Below are 20,774 nucleotides of genomic sequence, written 5' to 3'. Positions count from 1 at the left end.
GCTTACATAGGTTGTACTTTCTAAATCTAGCAACGCCATTATGATCCAAAGATGTTGTTTTAGCAGTTGCTATCCATGCATTAATGAGTGTGACATTACGAATTGGTTACCTGTGAAGTTTTAACGTCGGTAAAGATATTGCGGTTCTGTAGGTATTCGCAGACAGCAGCTTAGCCATTTTTTACGTTGATTCAATGTTTGCAGACGTTGAATCAATGTAAAAGATGACTCACCTGCTGTCCGGAAATTATTCCTGTCAACGCCCATGCGAAGTGAGGCTGCTTTTGCTTCACGGATAATTTTTTTAAAAAGTTAATGTGTTCTAACTTTAGAACAACTTACAGCTTAGATTGTTGCGATGGATACCCACGCAGAGAGACGAGTCTTTGCAAATCATGCGGTAGGGTCAAATTCAATCTGTTCAAGGTCATCAGTTTGGAACAAAGACCCATTTAGTAAAAGTTGCCTTTTTCACATCATTTCAACGTCTAGCGACGATTTAAAATGGCAGTTTTTTCTTAAGTGAACAAAGTTGAAATAAAGTGACGAGAATTTCTGAAGACGAAGTTCTGAAACGTTCTTTACCAACCCGTATCCACATACTTTGCTGCACGCATTTCTTTACAGAGTTATGTAACATCAAAGTTACAATGCAAACTCTGCCTTCACCCTTTTCGCTGCATGACGTAAAACAAAACAAAGATTTTTGTGTTTAGATTTGAAACTGAATTTATTTCAACGTCTACGTTTTGAAGATATGGTCAAATTCTTATGTGTAATTTTAAAAAAGTTGCGGGAATGGATTCCTGATTAGCATAAGCAGCTGAAAATACACAAAGTAGCTGTAGCACAATGCTTTATTTGCAATTTCGAGAAATGTAAAAATTTAAGATGCTTTTCATTCATTTTTACACATAACACATTGTCTTTGGATGTGAATATTCGTCGCAAACAGGTTGTACGCAAACCACACAGTACCCTCTCGTCCAAGGTTTTCCTATTCTACTGTAATCTCAACAAACAGAACCAATTTTTCTTCGTTTTAACTTCTAGGGCCGAGGATCTATTCTTTACCACCCCAAGTTTACAATGTTCTCGGACTGCACTGGAAGGCAACTATAGAGAGCATCCGGTCTTTGACCTTTTTTTTTCAAGAAAGCTATCTATGCATCTAACGTTACAACACCTTGGATCGTGCATCGCAATATCATGTCCAATGCCCATCGCAAGTTAATGATTCTCATCAATATTTTGTTGATACGATTAGCTTTAATGGAAAGCATATTATAGAAAAATGCCAAGATCCTTCAGAAAATATCTTCGTTGATCCCATCTCTTGAGCCATGGGTTTTATTTTCTGTAGATGATGTAGGGTGCTGAGTCAGTGACGTCAATCATATTGCCCAAAAAAGGGCAATGTTCGTCGTTTCATCATGTACTCATCGAGTAATTTAGTCTCGGTGTCAATTATTTCACGTCTAGTTTTATCATAAGATACGTCTGAGTAATGTATTGGAACGTTTGTCTTAATAAACCGTACAGAAATTAGCCCTACTCCTACGGTGAGAATTTTTATGCAACGTATTTGAAGATACATATGAATTATGAATCCATACGAACGGTAGGATACCTCATCTCGGCAACAAAACGTCACCAATTATTTTAGTGAACCAAAGACGTATCTGATTGATTGATTGAACCTTTATCCTCGGACTGGGAAAGCTTCTTGCAGAGCTTCATCCTGGCAGATTCGCATACTTGTAGAGGCTTTGAATCACTCACGCAGGCCCGGTCACCGAGATTGACAGAGTGAAGTTTCCGATTGTTGAAAAGTCTTGTTGCTGGGGATTATTCCATCCATTAGATACCGCTGAATGGAGAGCAATCGTGCGTTGCTCAAGCGTTAAGGAATTCTGTCAAGCACATTGAATTCTGTTCCACAAGGGAATAAGACCGCTTTCATCCGACTGACGATAAACGGTCCAGCATGTCCCTTTTAGTTAAACTCACTTTATATTTTTACATCTTTTCAACATTCAGTAATGTTGAAACTATGTAAAAGGGAAACTTTTAAGTAGAGTAGGCCTATGACCATTGACCAGACGTTAAGCTCAGCAGATCTTTAGTGACACCTAACAGATATTTTGCAAGAACGCATGGAATTCAATACGAACACGTTGCACGCAATGTCGATCTGGTAACGATTTAGTTGACTGATGACTTGATCACCGCTTTGGTCTTATAAAAACATTGAAAGACCATGAGACATAAATGCTATTACTGTATAGGGAAAGGTGGCAAAACAAGTAAAAGAGTTCAAGGAGTTTGGTTCGACAGTCAATGAGAAAGGAACGAGGTGACAAAATGAATCTTGTCTGACCAAGCCTCTGATTGGTTATTCCTGGTAGTTTCGCATACTTGTAGAGGCTCTTGACGCAGGGCCGGTTACCGTGATTGGCAGAGTGAAGTTTTCCGATTGTTGAAGTGTTGTTGCCGGGGAATTATTCCATTCACTATGTGCCGCTAAATGGAGAGCAGTCCTGAAATGCGTTGCTCAAGCGCACACCCCGAGAGTCGAACCAGCGCCGCGTGATCTTGAGCCAGGCGCGTAACCACTGAGCTATCGGGCTTGGTTGGGGCAAGTTTTGCACGGAGATTGCGTCGAAAGAAAAATGAGACGATTGGAAGTTGGGAAGCGAAAGTAAAAATATGGAGAGACTGTGCGGCAGAAGAAATGAAAATAGTAGGAATGAAAGAAGAGGATGCTTTTGACAGAGTGGTGTGGTGGACTGCAATCTGTGCCGGCAATCCTACTTAAAATCAGAATAAAGCCGAAAAAGATGGTTCAAGAGATGTTAGCAACAACAGTAAGCAACAGTAACATTAGTCACAACAGCTGAATTACTTTAATGTGACAAATGGGCTAATGTTGAAAAACTAAACTGCAGTACACAAGCCAGCACTGAGGAGATACAAAAAGTAACTGTTACTGTTACTACATGGAAAAAGTTTAAAATATCGGGACTCGCGAACAATATTGCTGATGTTCAGTTATTTTCAGAAAAATTTATCCAATTTTTTTTTTTTTTTTTCAGTAACCTAGAGTTTGATAAAATGTACTTAGCTTAAAATACTTACACACTGTCATTAAATCTACCAAACTCACTCCACTTTTTGTAAAACTGGCTATGTTTTTACGAAATGTGTGGAAGACGAAAGCTACCTTGCTCATTTCTGAAAAGTGTTTATCTATCAGATTAGTGATGCGCATATCGTTTGAGAAATCACCCTGACACCGCGAGTCCAAGACAACCCCAGACTGCGCAGGCTCATAAACTCACCCTTTGTCATCATACAGATAAACACTTACGCCGGTTATCGAACCCGCAGCCCTTGCATTGCCGAACCAACACTCAATGTTTGAGCCAATTCAGACAACGCGCAGTTGTCGCGTAAACAGCGACTAAATAAAGACAGCGCGAAAGTCTCAGACGCCACGTGCTTCACGCATCGGTGAGTCGCTATTTCAATTACGTCATTTTTGCAGGCGCTTCACTTTCTGTGAGCTCAAATCTAGATTTTTAAATAGCTTTTATGGTAACGTGGCAAATACTTTCGTTTTACTGAGATTTTTGCCATTTTGAAATTGCTTGAATGTCGAAACCTGTCTCTGAAGCTTATCAATCAAAAAAAGATGGTTTTCTAACTGGGATATCAAAAATGCACGTAGTTAAATCTCATGGAATTAGATCTGATTACACTTCAGTAGAATTTGCCTATAGTGACACCTGTTGCAAAGTTCCGTTTGCATACACAACAGTTGAGTAGAATTTGGCTATAGTGACACTTTTTCCGCGGTCCCTTCAGGTGTCACTATAGGCGAATTCTACTGTATTTCCATTGCAAATGGCCGGTGGGTTTTTCGAGCCCTGGCGAAGGCCCAGATATAATCAACCGAGCATGATGTAAACTTGTCATTCGACTAACCTGGCTGATAGTAGTTACTTGGCAACAAGACCGCCGTGGTCTTTTCGCGGCTTCTTTGTGTGATTTGGGCGATGCAGTATCTCATGTCGGATATTTCTTAGTCTGCTATCTATTTATGCCCTCTTATTATTTTACTGAGTCCGCTACCTTCCTCCACAACCTGGATCGTCGCGTTGTCGACGAGTGGAAGCTTGGCGGTATTGATGATTCCTGTCAGACGCGACCAATGCTGGCAGGGCTGCAAATGAAATGCCATACGAGAAACGATCCAAACCCGACGCTTTAAAACTGTAACTTTGCTGTTGTTTACTACAAACCATTCAATCAGATACAGGTGCGAAAATGGTTACAAAGGCGCCGTCTAACGGATGTGTAATTCAGTTTGATCTCGAAAGTGAAAAAATTAGAAGACAACGTTGTTCTTCAAGATGCTGCTGCTTTAAAAGTGAATCCACAACACACAAGTTAGTCACTGACATCATGGAATAGTTTATTGAATAAACGCTGAATAACTTTGATAAGTCATGTGGTCTATCAGTACCGTACAATGCAAACACACGACGCTTTTAGACTGACAGAATTTCTTGCAAGAGTATAAAAACATGAAGGTCACTTTAGCCAAAGTAGTATTCATCATCAATGATAATCATTATCACTCCACAGTCATGATCTACCAGACTAAACGTGTAAGGGCAAAACCACTGCAATCAAGGATATGGCTCGATCATTCACTGCTTGTAAAGGCACACCCCCTCATAGTTGATGTGATCCTCCTTACAAAATCATTCAGCTGGTACAAACCATCACACAATCCAGTAAATTAGATCGGCCTCGCTGTACCATGACCTTTCGAAAGACTTAAAGCCAAGGGGAGTTTGTTCATTAGTTTTAATTGGGGGTGAATTTTTCGCTTGTAATTAGGTTACAACAAACGTACAAATAACATCATAGTGCCCCTTTTTACTAAAGCAATACAAACACTAAACGTAGTCTACTTAACATCCCAACGTGGAAATGAAAGATTCTAACATGCAATGCAAGTTTCAACCAAAACCTTAGCCGTGCAAGAAATAGCAATGATAGTAGATACCTTACGGCATTTCTAAAAATAACCAAGACAACTCGACAACAGATTACATAAATCATAGATGTTTAACCATAATTATAAAAACAGCAAAGTTTTCGTCTGTTGTTGAATGGCGAGGAACAGTACCTGAAGTCATCTTCACAGCTTCTTGCACAGCCAAGGTTTTGTTGGATCATTTGCGTCTTATAAAAACTGCCGTTTCCTGTGCTGGTTTAAAACTCACCATTGACAAGGAGGAGTTCACGAAGTGGTAATACAATATTACAAAGCATAAAAATCTGATTCAGGGGTGTGCCATAAATTATGTTGCAGGCCTCACTGCCTCACAGTAGCACATGAAAATGTTCATCAAATGGAAAAGTAAATAACTTATTATTCTAGTCTATTACGCTTAAGTAAAAATGAAAACTTTTGAAGAGTGCTAATTCTTAAGTGTTAAATTTTCATTCATTTATTGTTTGTCAATAACATTAGAACAGACAAATTGTTGACCACAATCAAATAAAAAAAAGATACAGGGTGGATTTAGTCCATGGGCCGTACACCGGGCAGTTGCGAACCCCTGATCTAAACAAATTCTCAAACAAGTTCCGATTCGAAAGCATCATAATTGTCTAACGAATAAAATACAACACAAATCAAGCTACAAATGTCGCACAATGTGGGGGTGTTTTCGCACTAAAACTTTCGGCTAACTGTTGTTATAAATAATGATAATCAAGTCACATATCAAAAATAAAATCAAGATTTCGACACATGAGTGTTGCAAACGCTATCACAATTCCCGTTTACAACTCAGTTCTTTTTTACATTGATTCAACGTCTGCAGACGTTGAATCAAATTTGGTAACTGGAATAAAATTCTCAATTTGCCTAAAAGTAAAGCAACCACGTGTGATGCTTTGAGTCCATTACAAAGGTATCGATTGTTTGCAACAAACTGTAACGCATCAAGACGCGTTAAGTAACGTTTAAAAAACGTTTTTCAAACGTCACAATATGAAATTGAACGTGTAACACAACACAGAATCAAAAACAAAGCAAAACAATTCAAAAAGCGCAGTTTTAAAAGAAAAATAGCTACTCCACAAAGATTCAAACCGCTTTTTAAAAAGCATTAGATTTCGGCACTATTTCCTTCACAGGAAACTTCCTAGAAGATCTAGGGTTGGATGTAACAACGCGGGTTTTTCAGATGGGCGATTTAGCTAAGCGTTCGATTACTTAATCAAGAATCAGTTTGCGTGAAATTGATCACTGGATCAGTAATAAGAGATTCTAAGCAGAGGATTACGGTGGCGGTACAGGAAATAAAATTAATCCGCGGATGAAACGGCTAAATCAGCAGATTTTCTTAGTCGATGAAAAGTCCAATGTTAGTGCACCCAACCCCTCGTGTGCCATATGAAAGCTGTTTCTCCAAGGCAGGTACTCAAAGTAGAGATAACTATGGCGGGCACTTTTAAGACTACACTCTTCAATTCCAAATTAATATAAAAATTAATTTCACTCGAAATTAGCGTCTAAAGCAAAATCCGACGACGTAAAAAGTGCAAATTAAATCACTGTTGTTTGACAATACGTCAATAACAATTCTAAGTTAAAATATAAACAATTATAATCGTCCAGCTGGAAAAATCCGTCCTTCGACGTTCAAAGGTCTGTAGCCTATTTGACGATGTCCTCTGCAGACGTTGAATCAATGTAAAAACGGACTGGTTTGTTGCCGAGCAATACAAAACAATCTCAGACAGCAAATAAATCGATTTTCTTACATTGATTCAACGTCTGCAGACAACATCGTCAAATGGTCTACAGACCTTTGAACGTCGAAGGACGGATTTTTCCAGCTGGACGATTATAATAATTTATATTTTAACTTAGCATTGTTATTGATGTACCCAGACAGCAAAGCAACGTTTTTTTAACGTCTAACGTTAGACGTTAAAAAACGTTGCTTTGCCGTCTGGGACGCTGAGGTCTACGAAAACGTTCTTTAAATCTTGCTGCGGCACTTGAATACTGGGTATTGGTAGAACCGTTTGGTGTGCACATCTCATATGCGGTGTCTTAGTGTCTTTGGACGGCGCGAGTCAAATTAGTACGGCGACCACGGAAATCAAACCCACTAGCAAATCCTATGCACCTAACTTCAACTATCTTTATAATTTCTCGATCAGTGCCAAACGGACATGCCGAAGAACTACTCCACAGACAGCAAAAAGCGTCATTTTTGCATTGATTCAGCGTCTCCAGGCGTTAAAATGACGCTTTTATGTCTGGATCGTGATGATGCGGTAGCACAAAGTACGCCATCAGTTTAAATTAGTAGAAAAGTCACGTGAGGGTGCAAAAAATTAAGATTGACACAAAAGACACAGTTAAGATCAAACGCTCGTTTCCACATGCAGACAAAATTAATGAAGACATCTTTACACATGCGACTAGATCTTGCACCGGATAACATGCCCTTTTGCAGAACAAAACTGCAGAAGAAAAGTTTGGGGGAATTCATAGCCGTTGTGTAAAACGTTCTTGAAGGTGGTTAATACGTATTTAGAAGCAAACTAGGGGTGGGAGAGAAAGTGCTGTAATTGGCTCATTCTGATTGGCTAGAAGCGACTACAATCTGCACAGGCGAAACACAACATGGCGTCTTCAAGCTGCAACACAAGAAGCTTTTAAGACATCTTATTCACATATTCAGCAGCAATTATGTTAGTAACTTCCTAAAACAACAGTTAAACAATTGTTCCATTTCAAACCGTGGAACTTGTAACCCAGACAGACGTCTGTAGACGTTGAATCAATGTAAAAAAACGACTGATTTACTGTCTGGGAAGTTCCATCCCAGTCTGTCAATGAAGCATTTCTTATATTGATTTGACATAAAAAAATGACTGATTTACTGACTGGGATATCTAATACAGAAATCGTGTGGTTTGGCTACATAAATTAAAACTACACCAATAAGCTATGCATATTTTTAAACTTCCGTCGTTAAGGGTGGAAAAACATGAAGAATCTAACGCTTTTTGAAGAAGAAGGTCACGCCGAATACTCAAAATGCAGAGAAACATTCAAAAACAATAAAATTTTAATCTCGTTTAAACAAAAAGATCTCAAGTTATCGGTTGGAGCTCTCACGCAAACCACAATTGATTAGAACTGTTCAAAAACGACAAGAGCTTTAAACTGTCGGAATTGTTAATGCAGGATAAACAAGATCTTTCGTATTTAAAAGCGATAAAAACAGTTATCATGGTACAGTTACTGTACATCCCAGCTACTTGCAAACTATTAACTTCGCGATCTAAACAGCAAATCAAACTTTACTATTATAGAGTACGCAATCATTTGCAAATGTGCGTATTATCTATAAATAAAACAACAATCATGAAAAGAAATTATTTATATATAAATAACCAATTAACAATCCATCAAAGTGTCGGGTATAAAGTTAAAGACATGTTCAGACACGAACTTTACCGTTAAGCAGACTCTTGAACCAGCACTTGAGCACTCTCCTCTCCCGCCTCATGTCATTCGGACCGCTTGGGAATCTTAAATACTTTAATACCAAAGTGACCGGCTAGCTGGTTGACCTAAAACGTCAATGAACGTGTCATTCAAAGCAGGCTAAAGTTGTCATTTTTTGCATCGTTTCAACGTCTACAGACAACGTTTGCTGGCTGGAATGGTGCAAGTCGTAACTTGTAAAGTAAATCTAAACGCAGAAAAGCTCGAGAGTAGATTTATAAATCAGATTTTTCCCCTAAGACACAGGGCGACACATTCTACCAAAAGCCACCCCCCACCAAGTGCACCAAACCTTGGGTTCATTTGGTGAAAAAAAAAAGGAATGAACAAAAAGATTACAAAGCCATGACATGATATTCCAGACGTCCAAGCCGCTCAATTCAAAATTGAAGAAATCATTATAACAGAGCATACGTATCATGAGCAGAAAACTTCGAGCGGTTTCAAAACATCTACAACCCTTGAAACTTTCCCTTGCTAAAATATTATTAAATGCCTTATGTAGAAAAAAATACTATTGTCACTTCATTTCTAGGTTGCTGGAAGTTTGGTGGCTTGCAGTAAAAGCTCTCAATGTGTTTACAACGTCGGTTTGTTACATCAGTTTAACGTTGCCAAACTAGCCCTTTATTTTTAAATTCAAAAATCATTAATCAAAGTCGGATAGGTACAAGGTCTAAAGGTCTCCCAGGTCTCAAAGTTCAGTGTGATCTCAAATGTGCTACTATAGGCACTCAGCCACAGATAGCAAACATTGAGCGAGTTATGTATCAAGATTGAAAGAATTAATGTTAATTTAATTTGATGAAACCCAGCTGATATCTTCCAATACTTCATAATTTAGAATTAGATTGTATAATATACCGACACTATGTATAAAAAAATAGCAAAAAAAAAAACTCAGTGAAGTGGCTTTATTGTTTCTTGGTGCTGAAAGGCTTTATCACTTTTTTGAAACAATCAATTCTTTCTGGACTTCTGGTTGGTCTGGCCATAATTACGCCTAGACTTTTCATTGTAAGTATTGGGACTACAACGCATACTTCAAACTGGGTTTTTCCAACCTGCGTTTAGGAATCAGCAAGCGAAATCGATCGTTTTGACATTGATTCAACGTCTGCAGACATTGAATCAATGTAAAATGACAAATTTTGCTTGGTTGATAAGATATTTGCATGTGGCGCACAGTGTGTGGCTTTTCTAGACGAGATAAGAAACAAAAAGATTTCCTGTGCGTGATGTCATTCAAGCAATGAAAACGATCGTTTCTAGCACTAGTTGCAACCTTCATCTGATGAAAGTGAAAGTAAAACTAAAAGCAACCACAAACAGGTTGACTTATTGCTTCACTGACATTCTCACATTAAGACACATAATCAACCTGTTTGTTGTTACTTTTACTTTCACTTTCATCAGATGAACGTAGCAACTAGTGCTAGAAACGACATTTATGCTGATGAACACCCAAGCTTTTCAGTATTCAATAAAAACAAGCCAAACTCACCACAACAATGCCATAGTGTATGTGCGCTAAAGTCATTGCAACGGTCGCGAGCCAAAATATTGACATCTCTACTTTCGGATCGTTGGATATCAGAACCGCAACAAAGCAGAGACTGACGAGGGAAACGAATGGGTTCAGTACTTGGCACCTTGTTCCTGACATTTGGGCGACTATTAATCGGCACTGGAAAAAAAAGTAGAATTGAATTACTTTATTTTGATACAGATGTGGAAATAGAGAAAATGCTGATAAATAAAACATGGGGAATCGTTTCCCAGACAGCAAATTAACAGTTTTTCACATTAATTCAACGTCTGCAGACGTTGTGAAATCAACGTAAAAGATGGTTGGTTTGCTGTATGGATTAACCGCAATAAGATTTTGTAATTCAAAAATGGATATTATAAGTATACAAATACTACTTATCGATAAAAAAAATACAACAGCCAATTTCACAACAACACGTGGTCACATTAACAGAGAACAAGAATTGAAATGATTGAAACGCTTGGCAAAATGGCAGAGCAGATGATCACGTTTGGTGGTGCAACGCTGAAAAACCAAACAATGCATGCAACACTCATTGCACCAAACCATTTGTGTCACATTGTAAAATGCCGAAACTGCCAAGGAATTGCAACAACCAATGCCGTTCAATATTGCAAAGAAAAATGGTGAGCTACAATGTTGATGCAACATACCAGAATATTGGACAATATGACACTGGCGGCAAACATCACCAGGCGAGGGTTGGCTTCCAAAATACTGGACGGGGAGACGGAAATCCAGGCGGCGAACAGCAAACAACAAAGCAGAGGGGAAAATAGAGGTAGAGCAGCCTCGTACAAGGTACGGTCTTTGCCTGTGCCGTCGCGACGGGCACTGTGGATGTTAAATTGTTAAGATAAGACGTTAATTTATGTATAGTTTCAGTCAACATTGACTTTTTTGTAAAGTTAAGATCTGTTTGAATGCGTAGTGTTGTGGCAATGTGCGACGACTTTGCGAATACTGTAATAGCAATGCACTCAGCAACGGTTCGTCGCAGCAGAATTTGAAATTACGCCGAATTTTCTAGACCTAGATTGAGTTGTTCACTTGACAACACACCAAGTTGGGCTCTTTTCACTAATGAGTATGCACTTAACGTAGGTGGAACCATGGTGGAACTTACACAGGCAGCCACACTTTGACACGCCTAAGCTTCTAACTGTCAAGCTCGGTTACCTCGCCTAAGTTCCCAGACAGAAAAATCCATCATTTTTACATTGATTCAACGTCTAATGATGGATTTTGCTGTCTGGGTTGGAGATAGCAATTTCTTGCACATTACAAGACTGCAAAGCTGCACAGTCGTTAATACCCACCCAACGCTAAAGGTTACGTTGAGGAATCTCTACATGAAGCAATCTACAGCTGGTAAAGTCTTGCCAGGCTTGATTTTGACCGCCAAGCCATTGAGAATTTTACCAACCCAACAACTCTCGTTTAAAATTAAATAAACATGTAAGCATAAGAAAATTATGACATACTTACACATATACGTTGTATACGCTTGTCGGGCATGCCAGGCCTATTGAACCGACTGCAAAGAAAACATGATACCAGATATTAACAACCTAAACAATTTAACCTTTTTATAAATAACTTTATTCATTTATCTCTTAATTGATCTTTTTTACCACTTGTATCAACAGCTTTTCACTTGTTCGTGTGATACTTTACGATCAAAGGCAGGCCTCGAAATTCGTTCTTGTTGACGGCGGACAAACGTGTCCGGTCTGAGAAGCTATCTCGGCGGACAAATTAAGTCTTACGGCGGACACACCAGTTTTAACGTCGATCGTCATACTTAATCCCTTTATCTTGATAAGTCTTCGCCATTTGAGAACCATAGCTACAGTTTAGGCTTTTTAAAATTTCAGCGAAGTCACTCTGAAAGGCTTTCATCAGACCAACGACGTGCGCTTGACGCCGTGTAGCTACTAAATATGATGATGATGGTAATATGATGATTGTTAAAAATTTAAATTCTATGGACTTTTTGTGTCTGATGCAAATAAATAATAAAAAAATAATCCGCCGCATAACTGATTAACTTCCACCGAACGAGGTCGTGTGGCTTCTTGCGTCACAATGCTCTGGGCACGAGTTGGAAAACTTCTACACTAACGCGTAACGCTACTATTTTCTGATGTGCAAAGTTTCACTAGGCTTTTTTCTTTAGGTTTATTTTTGCGTGTCATGTGAGCGAAAGTGACGAAAAGAATAAACAAAACATTAGAAAAAGCACAATTATTTTTTCCCCTCTTCGTGATGCGGTCGCCTCTCCAAAATAGTATCAGTATTCCACGAGACCACGGCAGGCTCGGAGTTATAATCAGCGCAGTCAAGGCCATTCAAACATATGCGCATGATTAGAGCTTCAATAACATCGATCTTCAAAGACGTGCGCCAATCTCCACGAGATCACTGCTTGTCGTTAAGATACGTGATACCGAGATCTATTCCGTGTCTTTTCTCCAGACCGGCTAGTTGAGGGAAAAGCGTAAATGCGAGCTCTTCTTTAGCGATAAAATATGCGATTTCAAACAACCTCTTAATTTTGATTTTTTTTTTTGTCACTCATATTGTCGATGGCCTTGATGACCGGAAATTGATGGCTTGGGGTAAACGATGTGTTGTGATCTTTGACAGAGCTAATCCTTGCATTCGTTGTTCCTTTAATATATGCGTCTATCACCACTAAAATTCCTAGTAGTAGGTTCATCGCCCTCATTCTCACTTTCAAAAATTTCCCTGGGCCTCTTCTTTCTTACTGTAATACCAAATCTTAAGTTTTGCGGCATCTTGCTGTAGTAGCCTATACTCTTATAATCTAACTTTGTAACCAACCTTGCATTATCAATATCACTCTGAGATCAAAGCCAGACATTGTGACATAAGACTTGAACTAAGTTGCGCGTGATTAGTGTAGAAGTACCGGTACTCCCATCAATTCTTAGCTAAGAATTCACCTCTGTTACGCTGATTCAATGTCATCAATCGTTGAAGCAACGTAAAATTCGAAAGTTTTTCTGCTTGAATGGAAGGTAAGAGATACAGTATTAACTTTTTCTAGATGCGCGCCTGGAATGCGATAATTTCGCATTCCCAGCGCAAATTATATTCTTGCAACAGTTGTTCGTGCTATGCAATGACGATTTGTATCGCCAGTTTCTGCGATATTTCTCGGCGGACAAATATGACCGATCTAGAGGGTACTTCCCGCGGACATCACATGCTGTGACGGCGGACATGTCCGCCGTGTCCGCCGTGAATTTCGAGGCCTGCAAAGGTGTTCCTTTACCACTTTATGTTGAAAACATTTACCGAGGTCTGCACTGGGAGAAGCAAACGAAATCACTTCATTCGAAGTTTGTTAAAAAGTAAAAGGATCGAATAATAGAGTGATAGGCAACAAAACCTGCAGACCCAGCAAGTACCCAGACATCAAATCAGTCGCTTTTTACATAGACGTTGAATCAATGTAAAAAGCGACTGATTTGTTGTCTAGATACTTAATATAAACGGTAGGCTACTTACTCCACAACAAGACTCTAAGAATAGTTATGCAGCTAACTCCAAAGACCGTTCCTTCCCACACAGTTTGACCGAATATCGCTGTCACGGCGTACAAGAACGTTAACGCCTGAACAAAAGTCAATGAAAATATTAAAACAAAACAGAATATATATATTTTCAGTAGTAGACACTATACATTTTCAGCGGCGAGCTTGAAATGAGTTGCGACGGGAAAAATGAGAAAAGGAAGGCAAAACGAAACCTCGGAAGACACCGTGAAGGATGACCGGAGAAAAATAAGTCAAAATTACAGATGCCAGCGATAGAGAGATGTGGAGGAGTGGCTACAGACAACTGGTCGACGCTGATGTTTCGGGATGAAGACTAGAAAGACTGAGAGAGAGTGAGTAACTGAGTATAGAGTTTTGCTACTGTTGATCTCAGCGATGCAACTGTATGACGTATCTTTTTTTGGGTCCACGTCTTTTAGGCGCTGACAGTTAGACGCTGGTCTAATAGGCGCGCACACTGTGGCGTCTGGATATTTAGGTGCGGAGCACTGTGGCGTCCAGTCATTTAAGTGCTATTTCTAGTGAAGTCTGTAGATTGTATCAGCTTGGCAGGGAGGGGCGTAGGACAATGCTTTTCACACAAAATATTATATTGAACAGGAAAATATATTGTTTTGTTAATGCGTGTGCGTTGTTGGTCATGGCTTCAGTGAGTGAAGTTGCTTAAACCGGCAATGCTTTTTCACACAAAATGTTATTTTTTTGAATGCTTTTTCCGAAACCGGCAATGCTTTTTCACACAAAATGTTATATTGAACAGAAAAATACGTTGTTTTGTTAATGCGTGTGCGTTGTTGGTCATGGCTTCAGTGAGTGAAGCTGCTTAAACCGGCAATGCTTTTTCACACAAAACGTTATATTATAATTTTAAGCAAAAAGTTTACGTAATTTAGCCTACAGTCTTTTTGATCGAGAAATTCCAAAGTAAGGGGTTGCCTAGTCAGTTTTGACTGCCAATTCCAATGAGTGAAAGAAAAAAAATCCACTGCGTCCCCATCTTTAAGAAGTCCTCATCTGATAACTGCGCCGCCAAAATATTTTTTTTTAATTAGCCAAAAAAGGACAGGCAAAGACTATGGATCTGCCATCATTTACATTTTTTTGCTTGAAATAGGCTACCTTTTAACCTTGGACGTAGGGATACTTGGAGATACTTCCTTGGTCATCATGGCAAAAATCCCAAGGCGTGTGTATACGTCCGTGGTCGCGAAAGAGTTAACTAAAAATGAACTCAATAATGTTCGGAAGCTTGAATAATTTATTGATGAAGCTTTCACCAACGCAAACTTGGACCAACAACAAATAAAACAATAATAAATCAATAAAACAACAACATATTTTTCTGTTTAATATAACATTTTGTGTGAAAAGCATTGCCAGTTTAAGCAGCTTCACTCACGAAAGCCATGGTATAATTTTCTGGCAAGCTGCCAAGCTGATACAATCTACAGACTTTACTAGGAATGGCACTTAAATGACCGGGCGCCACAGTGCTCCGCACCTAAATATCCAGACGCCACAGTGTGCGCGCCTATTAGACCAGCGCCTAACTGTCAGCGCCTAAAAGACTTGCTCCCCTTTTTTTCGTGTTTCTAAGACGTTGGTTTTTATGTTAGGATTAACATAGGGGTGAAAATAATTTTGGTGTTGCTGCTTTGTTGAATATGATAGATTAGCGCTGTTACTCTGATGTTGGAGCAATGTCATCCAATTATATGTACAAAAACGATCAATCTTTGATAGATTATTCTTTTGAAACAATTATCATAATACGTTTTCACAAGTTGCTGGGCTAGCGAATGCTTTCTACGAAAAAAAAAGATGCTATGTATAGATAGAGTATAGACTACTCCAACACAGAAGTTTCAGTTTACAAAAATATTTTCAAATTTTCTTTCACAGATATTTCATCTCAGATCAACAGCATACAGAAACTTCAAGTGACCGGTGTTTAATAAGGAACGTTATTAAATTCTACTGCGCAAAATGGGCCAGAGGAGGTCATTATATGTTCAATTCTTCTCTTCCTGCTGTGCTTGATAGAAAAAGTTTTGATTGGAGCGTTTTTTTACGGTGTTTCAATAGGCAGGGAAATTTGTTTTGTGTGGTAAGCACTCGGTAACCTACCTATTTGTGACCCAACAATTTCGGAAGTGAAGAAATGATTAACCTACTGAAGTCAGCTGGCTGTTTGTGCATCACGAGCTCGAAATGGTCTTACGATTCACACGGTGGTTAAATTACAAGGAAATGACACGGCAGTAGTAACGTAATGTGTATGCATCTAGCTGTTGCTGGTAGTCCAATGAATCAGCTCCAACTATTGTTGGAATTGGTGTACACTTAGCTTTTGCGTTAATATTGAGTGTACTTACTGAGTGTGATCATTACTTGTCATTAACATAATATACCAAGCAATGCGAACCACCTATTTGCTCAATAACATAGACTTTATACAAAATGGTTAATTTGTAATGGTCTGATGTAAAAATGGTTATTTAAAAAACAGGGAACGCTAAAATACGTGAGCCTATATGTTAGAATATACAAACATTTACCACGAGACGCGTTCTATTACGAGACGTGTTCTATTAAACTTTGAAACGAACAACCTTTGATATCATTCAATATAAGCACTTTCTGAAATCTGCAATGATATACAATATATATAATATACAGACCTTTGAAGGCAATAAGAAGAGACGGTTGATTTCTCTTAAACGGGCAGTCAAACGGGTATAGTTCGACGAAGTTTACAATCGGGCAAACTAAGCTTTGTTAAACCGAGCTTATTCAAGTAGGTCGAGCTAGCGAGGCTTGAGTGAACTCAATATTAAAGTAGAAATAAATTAAAACGAAAGCTTATTGCATTACCACTTGACTGGCATCGTAGGCCCAAGGAAGGAAGAGCACTCCGGTGTTGTATTTTTCCCAATGTGACAGCAGGAAGGCGATTATTGTAGCCCATACTATTGCAAACATTTCGTTAACTGCAATAATATAATGCACAATTAATGATGCAAATGATAGAATCTCACCAAGTAAAGGTAACCATATCAATCGTGGACGATAACGTTAGACCTTACGGTTCGTTTCTATATCTAGCAGGCAAACCACCCTTTTCCTGCATTGCACAGTTGGTGTTTACGATGTAAAAAAGCATTGATTTGGTGGTCAAATGCTCGCACAGGTGTCAAGGTTTTCCAAACAAAAGTTGGGTTTGCGTCGAAAATCTGTTGGACTACGAGTTTTCCATTGTTGAGTTACTATATACCGAACTTTTTCAGTCAAATTTACCATCGTTGCAATTGTACGGTATAGCTTTTGCTGGAAAAAAACATCTCGCTTGTATGATTGGCTTGCTTGCCACACCTTGCTTTCGTTATGACATCTTGTATTTACCTTTGTCAGAATAGCCACGATATTACTTGCATATCTGCCTCGCAATTAGCAAACATAACAGCTACGTTGCATTGCGACAATCACAGCTATGATGACTACGACTTCAGTTGAAGCTTTAAGCAGAACATAGGATCAGACCAACGCAAGTTCCGGCCGTATTAACTGTCTTAATTAACTGTCAAATTCCTGTCAACACAGTTTCCAAGTTACAAGACCAAATGAACCTCGAGGTTGCGCTTACAAACAAATGCAAAATATGTTTCAGATAGAAAAAACTCTTAATCAGATTTCCAAAAATACCCACTCCACTCACCATGGACATGCTCTCTACCGAAAACACTGTAAGCATTAAAAATGAAAAACGAAGCGCTCCACGAATCTAATCCATGGTCAAAGAGCTCTCCTAGTGGAGAGGATGTTTTCGTTCGCCTGGCCTGTTTTCCATCGATGCCATCTGAAAATGATTACAATCTGATGATCAAGAAAAGACAACAGAAAACAACTCATATTTGTTATAATAGATCGAAAGCCACATCTGCTCATGAATGTAAAGTCCATCAATCAAAGAAAATAACAAATTTTGATGAGTATCATATAAAAACAATTCACAATGCTGTGTTAGCCTACCAGATACCAACAAAGATGGATACTAGCAGAAAGTAAATTAGGCTAACCTGCCTCAAGCTCCTATTTGTTGCTGTAAATTTAAACATACTTTTTCTTTAATTCATGCCATGGTACACAAAAGTTAAAAATTCATAGATAATATTATATATTTTGCATTGCGCATAGCTCCCCGCTTCAGCAGTTTGAGCACTTTGGCAAGACGGGTGAAAGTACCCAAATGTGGTTCCTTGCCTACCACAAATGAAAAAATCACCACACTGCATTACTAATATAGTAATAACTAATAAGGCGTTCCTGTCTAGTGTGCGATTTACTGCACTGAAGAGACCTTAAGGTCGAAACAGTGACGTCCGGTCTGCAGTTACATTATACACTATACAGTAATACTATACAGTAACACTATACAGTAACACTATACACTTTCCTTATAGAACTCACCTAACGTGTGGGAAAAAAATTGCGCAAAGACACTAAAACCCCATACCCACACAGGAATTGTAGGAATGGTTTTATCAGCTTGATAATAAGGATCGTAATATGCCAGCAAAACTAGTTGGACGACTAGTAGTAAAAATCCACCAAAGGTCATCACGTTAGGAGCAAGCCATGTGGGAAACAACTGGAGAACAACAATATTTAAAAGGTTACTAACTAATACTATTAGATTTAAGTTCCAAACTAATTAGTAATAGGCTATGCCTTTGTGCTGTAATTCAAATTTAGTGCTGCTGCTGGAACATGAATAAAGACACAGTTTAATGAGGATTTTATCTTTTGAAAAATAAAGCACTATACACACATTATAATGAAAAACAATTGAAGCTTGTGGTAGCATTATTTACCAATAATGAAAGAAAAGCAGGGAAGGATTATTGTCATATTCAATAGAAACCATAACACCGGTATATATACTGGGTTTTTTTTTTCGCCGAGACTTTTCGGTCATTTGTCCGAAATGACTTGAAAAAATTCGGTCATTTTTTATTTATTTCGGTCATTTTTAGTCATTTTTGGTCATATATATATAGTCAATTGAGTATACATTTTTTCTCGGACATTTTTACCGAATTGACTCAATTTTTTTCGGACATTTTGCTAAAAAATCGGTCAATGACCGATAAATGACCGAAAAAGAAAACCCAGTATATATATTGTTACATAGTACAAAAAATCTATATACTTAGGTTTCCAACAAAATACCTTGACAAATTGGTTCCAAAATGGATGCATGATATAATTGGCTAGTGGAGACGTATCCACACATTTGTACTGCAAAAAAAAAAATCAGAAAGATAGATTTATTTTTTAATTCAACTTGTATGTGCAGTAACTTTCGTCATTTTACAGATATCTTTTAAAATGATAAGATGCAATGAAAGTGCAAATCAACAATATTGAGGCAGCAGTCATTTAGGTAAGTGCCAGGTAAGCTTCCCCACTGTGGTGATATGCAATCTAGGTGTTGACTGACTTTGTCTTAGGATCATTCAGGTACCTGTGCGAGTGTTGCCTATATAATCCAATGCATGGTGGATGCAACAAGTACTAATACAGTTATCAATAAACAAGTAACAATCACATGTATAATAAGTCTACGAACAGTAAGTTTAAAATTTAAATCAAAAGTATGAAAAAAAAATATTTCTGAATAGTTCAACTCAGTGCTCTTCAACTTTTTTGTCTTAGTGACTTCTCTGGTTTACTGTTACAAAACCCTTGTTAAGAGCATTGGTTTAACCCACCTTATAGGAGTCAAAACCCTTCAGTTGTTCCTCGGTGATATACATACTCCAGATGATATTGTATTCTGGACAAAAGGCAAATGGCTTCCAATTAAATTACAGTGTGATTAACATTGAACCAAAATATTAATGTCAAGCTTTACAAGACAAATTGTTACAAAATTTTAAACAAAAACGTTTTATTTTAATTATGAATTGTCATTTTTTGGTAATTTTCCAAGCTTACTTCTAATCTTGAGAAGCAATCTTTTTAGTCAACAAACAAAACCTATATGTTGAAAATAAGCAATGCTTTCTTGTTTGAGCTGTTTGGTCTAATCCTAATGGTTTGTGTTTGGTATTGAAGTATCCACTAGTCAGAAACAAGGCCTTAAAGTCAAATAATTGAACTTTGCAGCTCATATATAAACTACAGTATACTGTACCTGTTTTTGTTTTAAAAATTTGAAATCAAAATAGGGTTACCAAGTTACCAACTGGTCCAATAAAATTACACAAATACAAAAATAAATAAATATAATATACAAACAATATAATATACTTAATCTATTTACAAAACTTCATGTGTTGTTTGATATCAGATGAAATCCTTCATTTTTGATATCTTATGGTAAGCCTGAAGAATTTTAGGAGTAACCGGAAGCACAGAAAAACTTAAGCTGCCAATACAGTTTACACTTTGTACTGTAATATGAATGCTAAGGCAACCAATAACTTTTTTGATCAGTATGAATTGGACATAACGCAATAAAATTAAAATGAATTGGTAACAAAATTTATGTTTTATTAAATTTAAGAAATAACGAATCAGACAAAATTTTTTCACACTATCAGACAATTTCACACTATCAGACAAAATTTCTTTCAAATTTGTTGGGAGAGTTCGATGCTAATGCATGGTGACGTAAAAAAGATTGAGTTACGATGACCTGAGGAAAATCATCAGCGTTGTTTAAACTTCATCTCTTTTCTTTTGAAAAATTTATTCCATTTTTTTAATTACTTGTATGATATATACCCGGTACACTAAGATTTCCATTGTGCCTTTATGGACCCCCTAAAACTAGTCTACAAACCCTTTGGGGGTCCACGGACCCCAGTTTAAGAACCCCTGGTTTAGACCATGGGGCTTATGCAACGAAGGACCAAGGTGCAACTAGTCCAACATCATTAAGGACTGCTCTTCATTCAGTGGCATACCAAGTAGATAATATTTAGTCAATGGGTGACAGGTGCGTACAGAGCGTATT

The 20,774-nt window shown here is 38.0% G+C and overlaps 1 protein-coding gene across 1 annotated transcript; it reads right to left on the bottom strand.

Annotated features, from left to right (window-relative positions):
* Window positions 1-7,473: 7,473 nt before the first annotated feature.
* Window positions 7,474-19,649, bottom strand: LOC145785581 (ethanolaminephosphotransferase 1-like). Its single transcript, XM_082597245.1, has 11 exons — window positions 19,525-19,649; window positions 18,983-19,051; window positions 18,221-18,401; window positions 17,469-17,609; window positions 16,628-16,743; window positions 13,704-13,809; window positions 11,655-11,703; window positions 10,820-11,000; window positions 10,119-10,301; window positions 8,564-8,679; window positions 7,474-7,737 (listed from the first exon to the last, which is right to left on the bottom strand). The coding sequence occupies exons 1-10, from the start codon at window positions 19,567-19,569 to the stop codon at window positions 8,617-8,619; spliced, it is 1,134 nt and encodes a 377-aa protein (XP_082453371.1). The 5' UTR covers window positions 19,570-19,649; the 3' UTR covers window positions 7,474-7,737; window positions 8,564-8,616.
* Between the last annotated feature and the right edge of the window lie 1,125 nt (window positions 19,650-20,774).

Source organism: Aplidium turbinatum, chromosome 16 (genome assembly GCF_918807975.1).
Source record: "Aplidium turbinatum chromosome 16, kaAplTurb1.1, whole genome shotgun sequence".
In the NCBI taxonomy this organism is placed as follows: Eukaryota; Metazoa; Chordata; class Ascidiacea; order Aplousobranchia; family Polyclinidae; genus Aplidium; species Aplidium turbinatum.
This window is presented reverse-complemented; position numbering and strand designations above follow the sequence as displayed.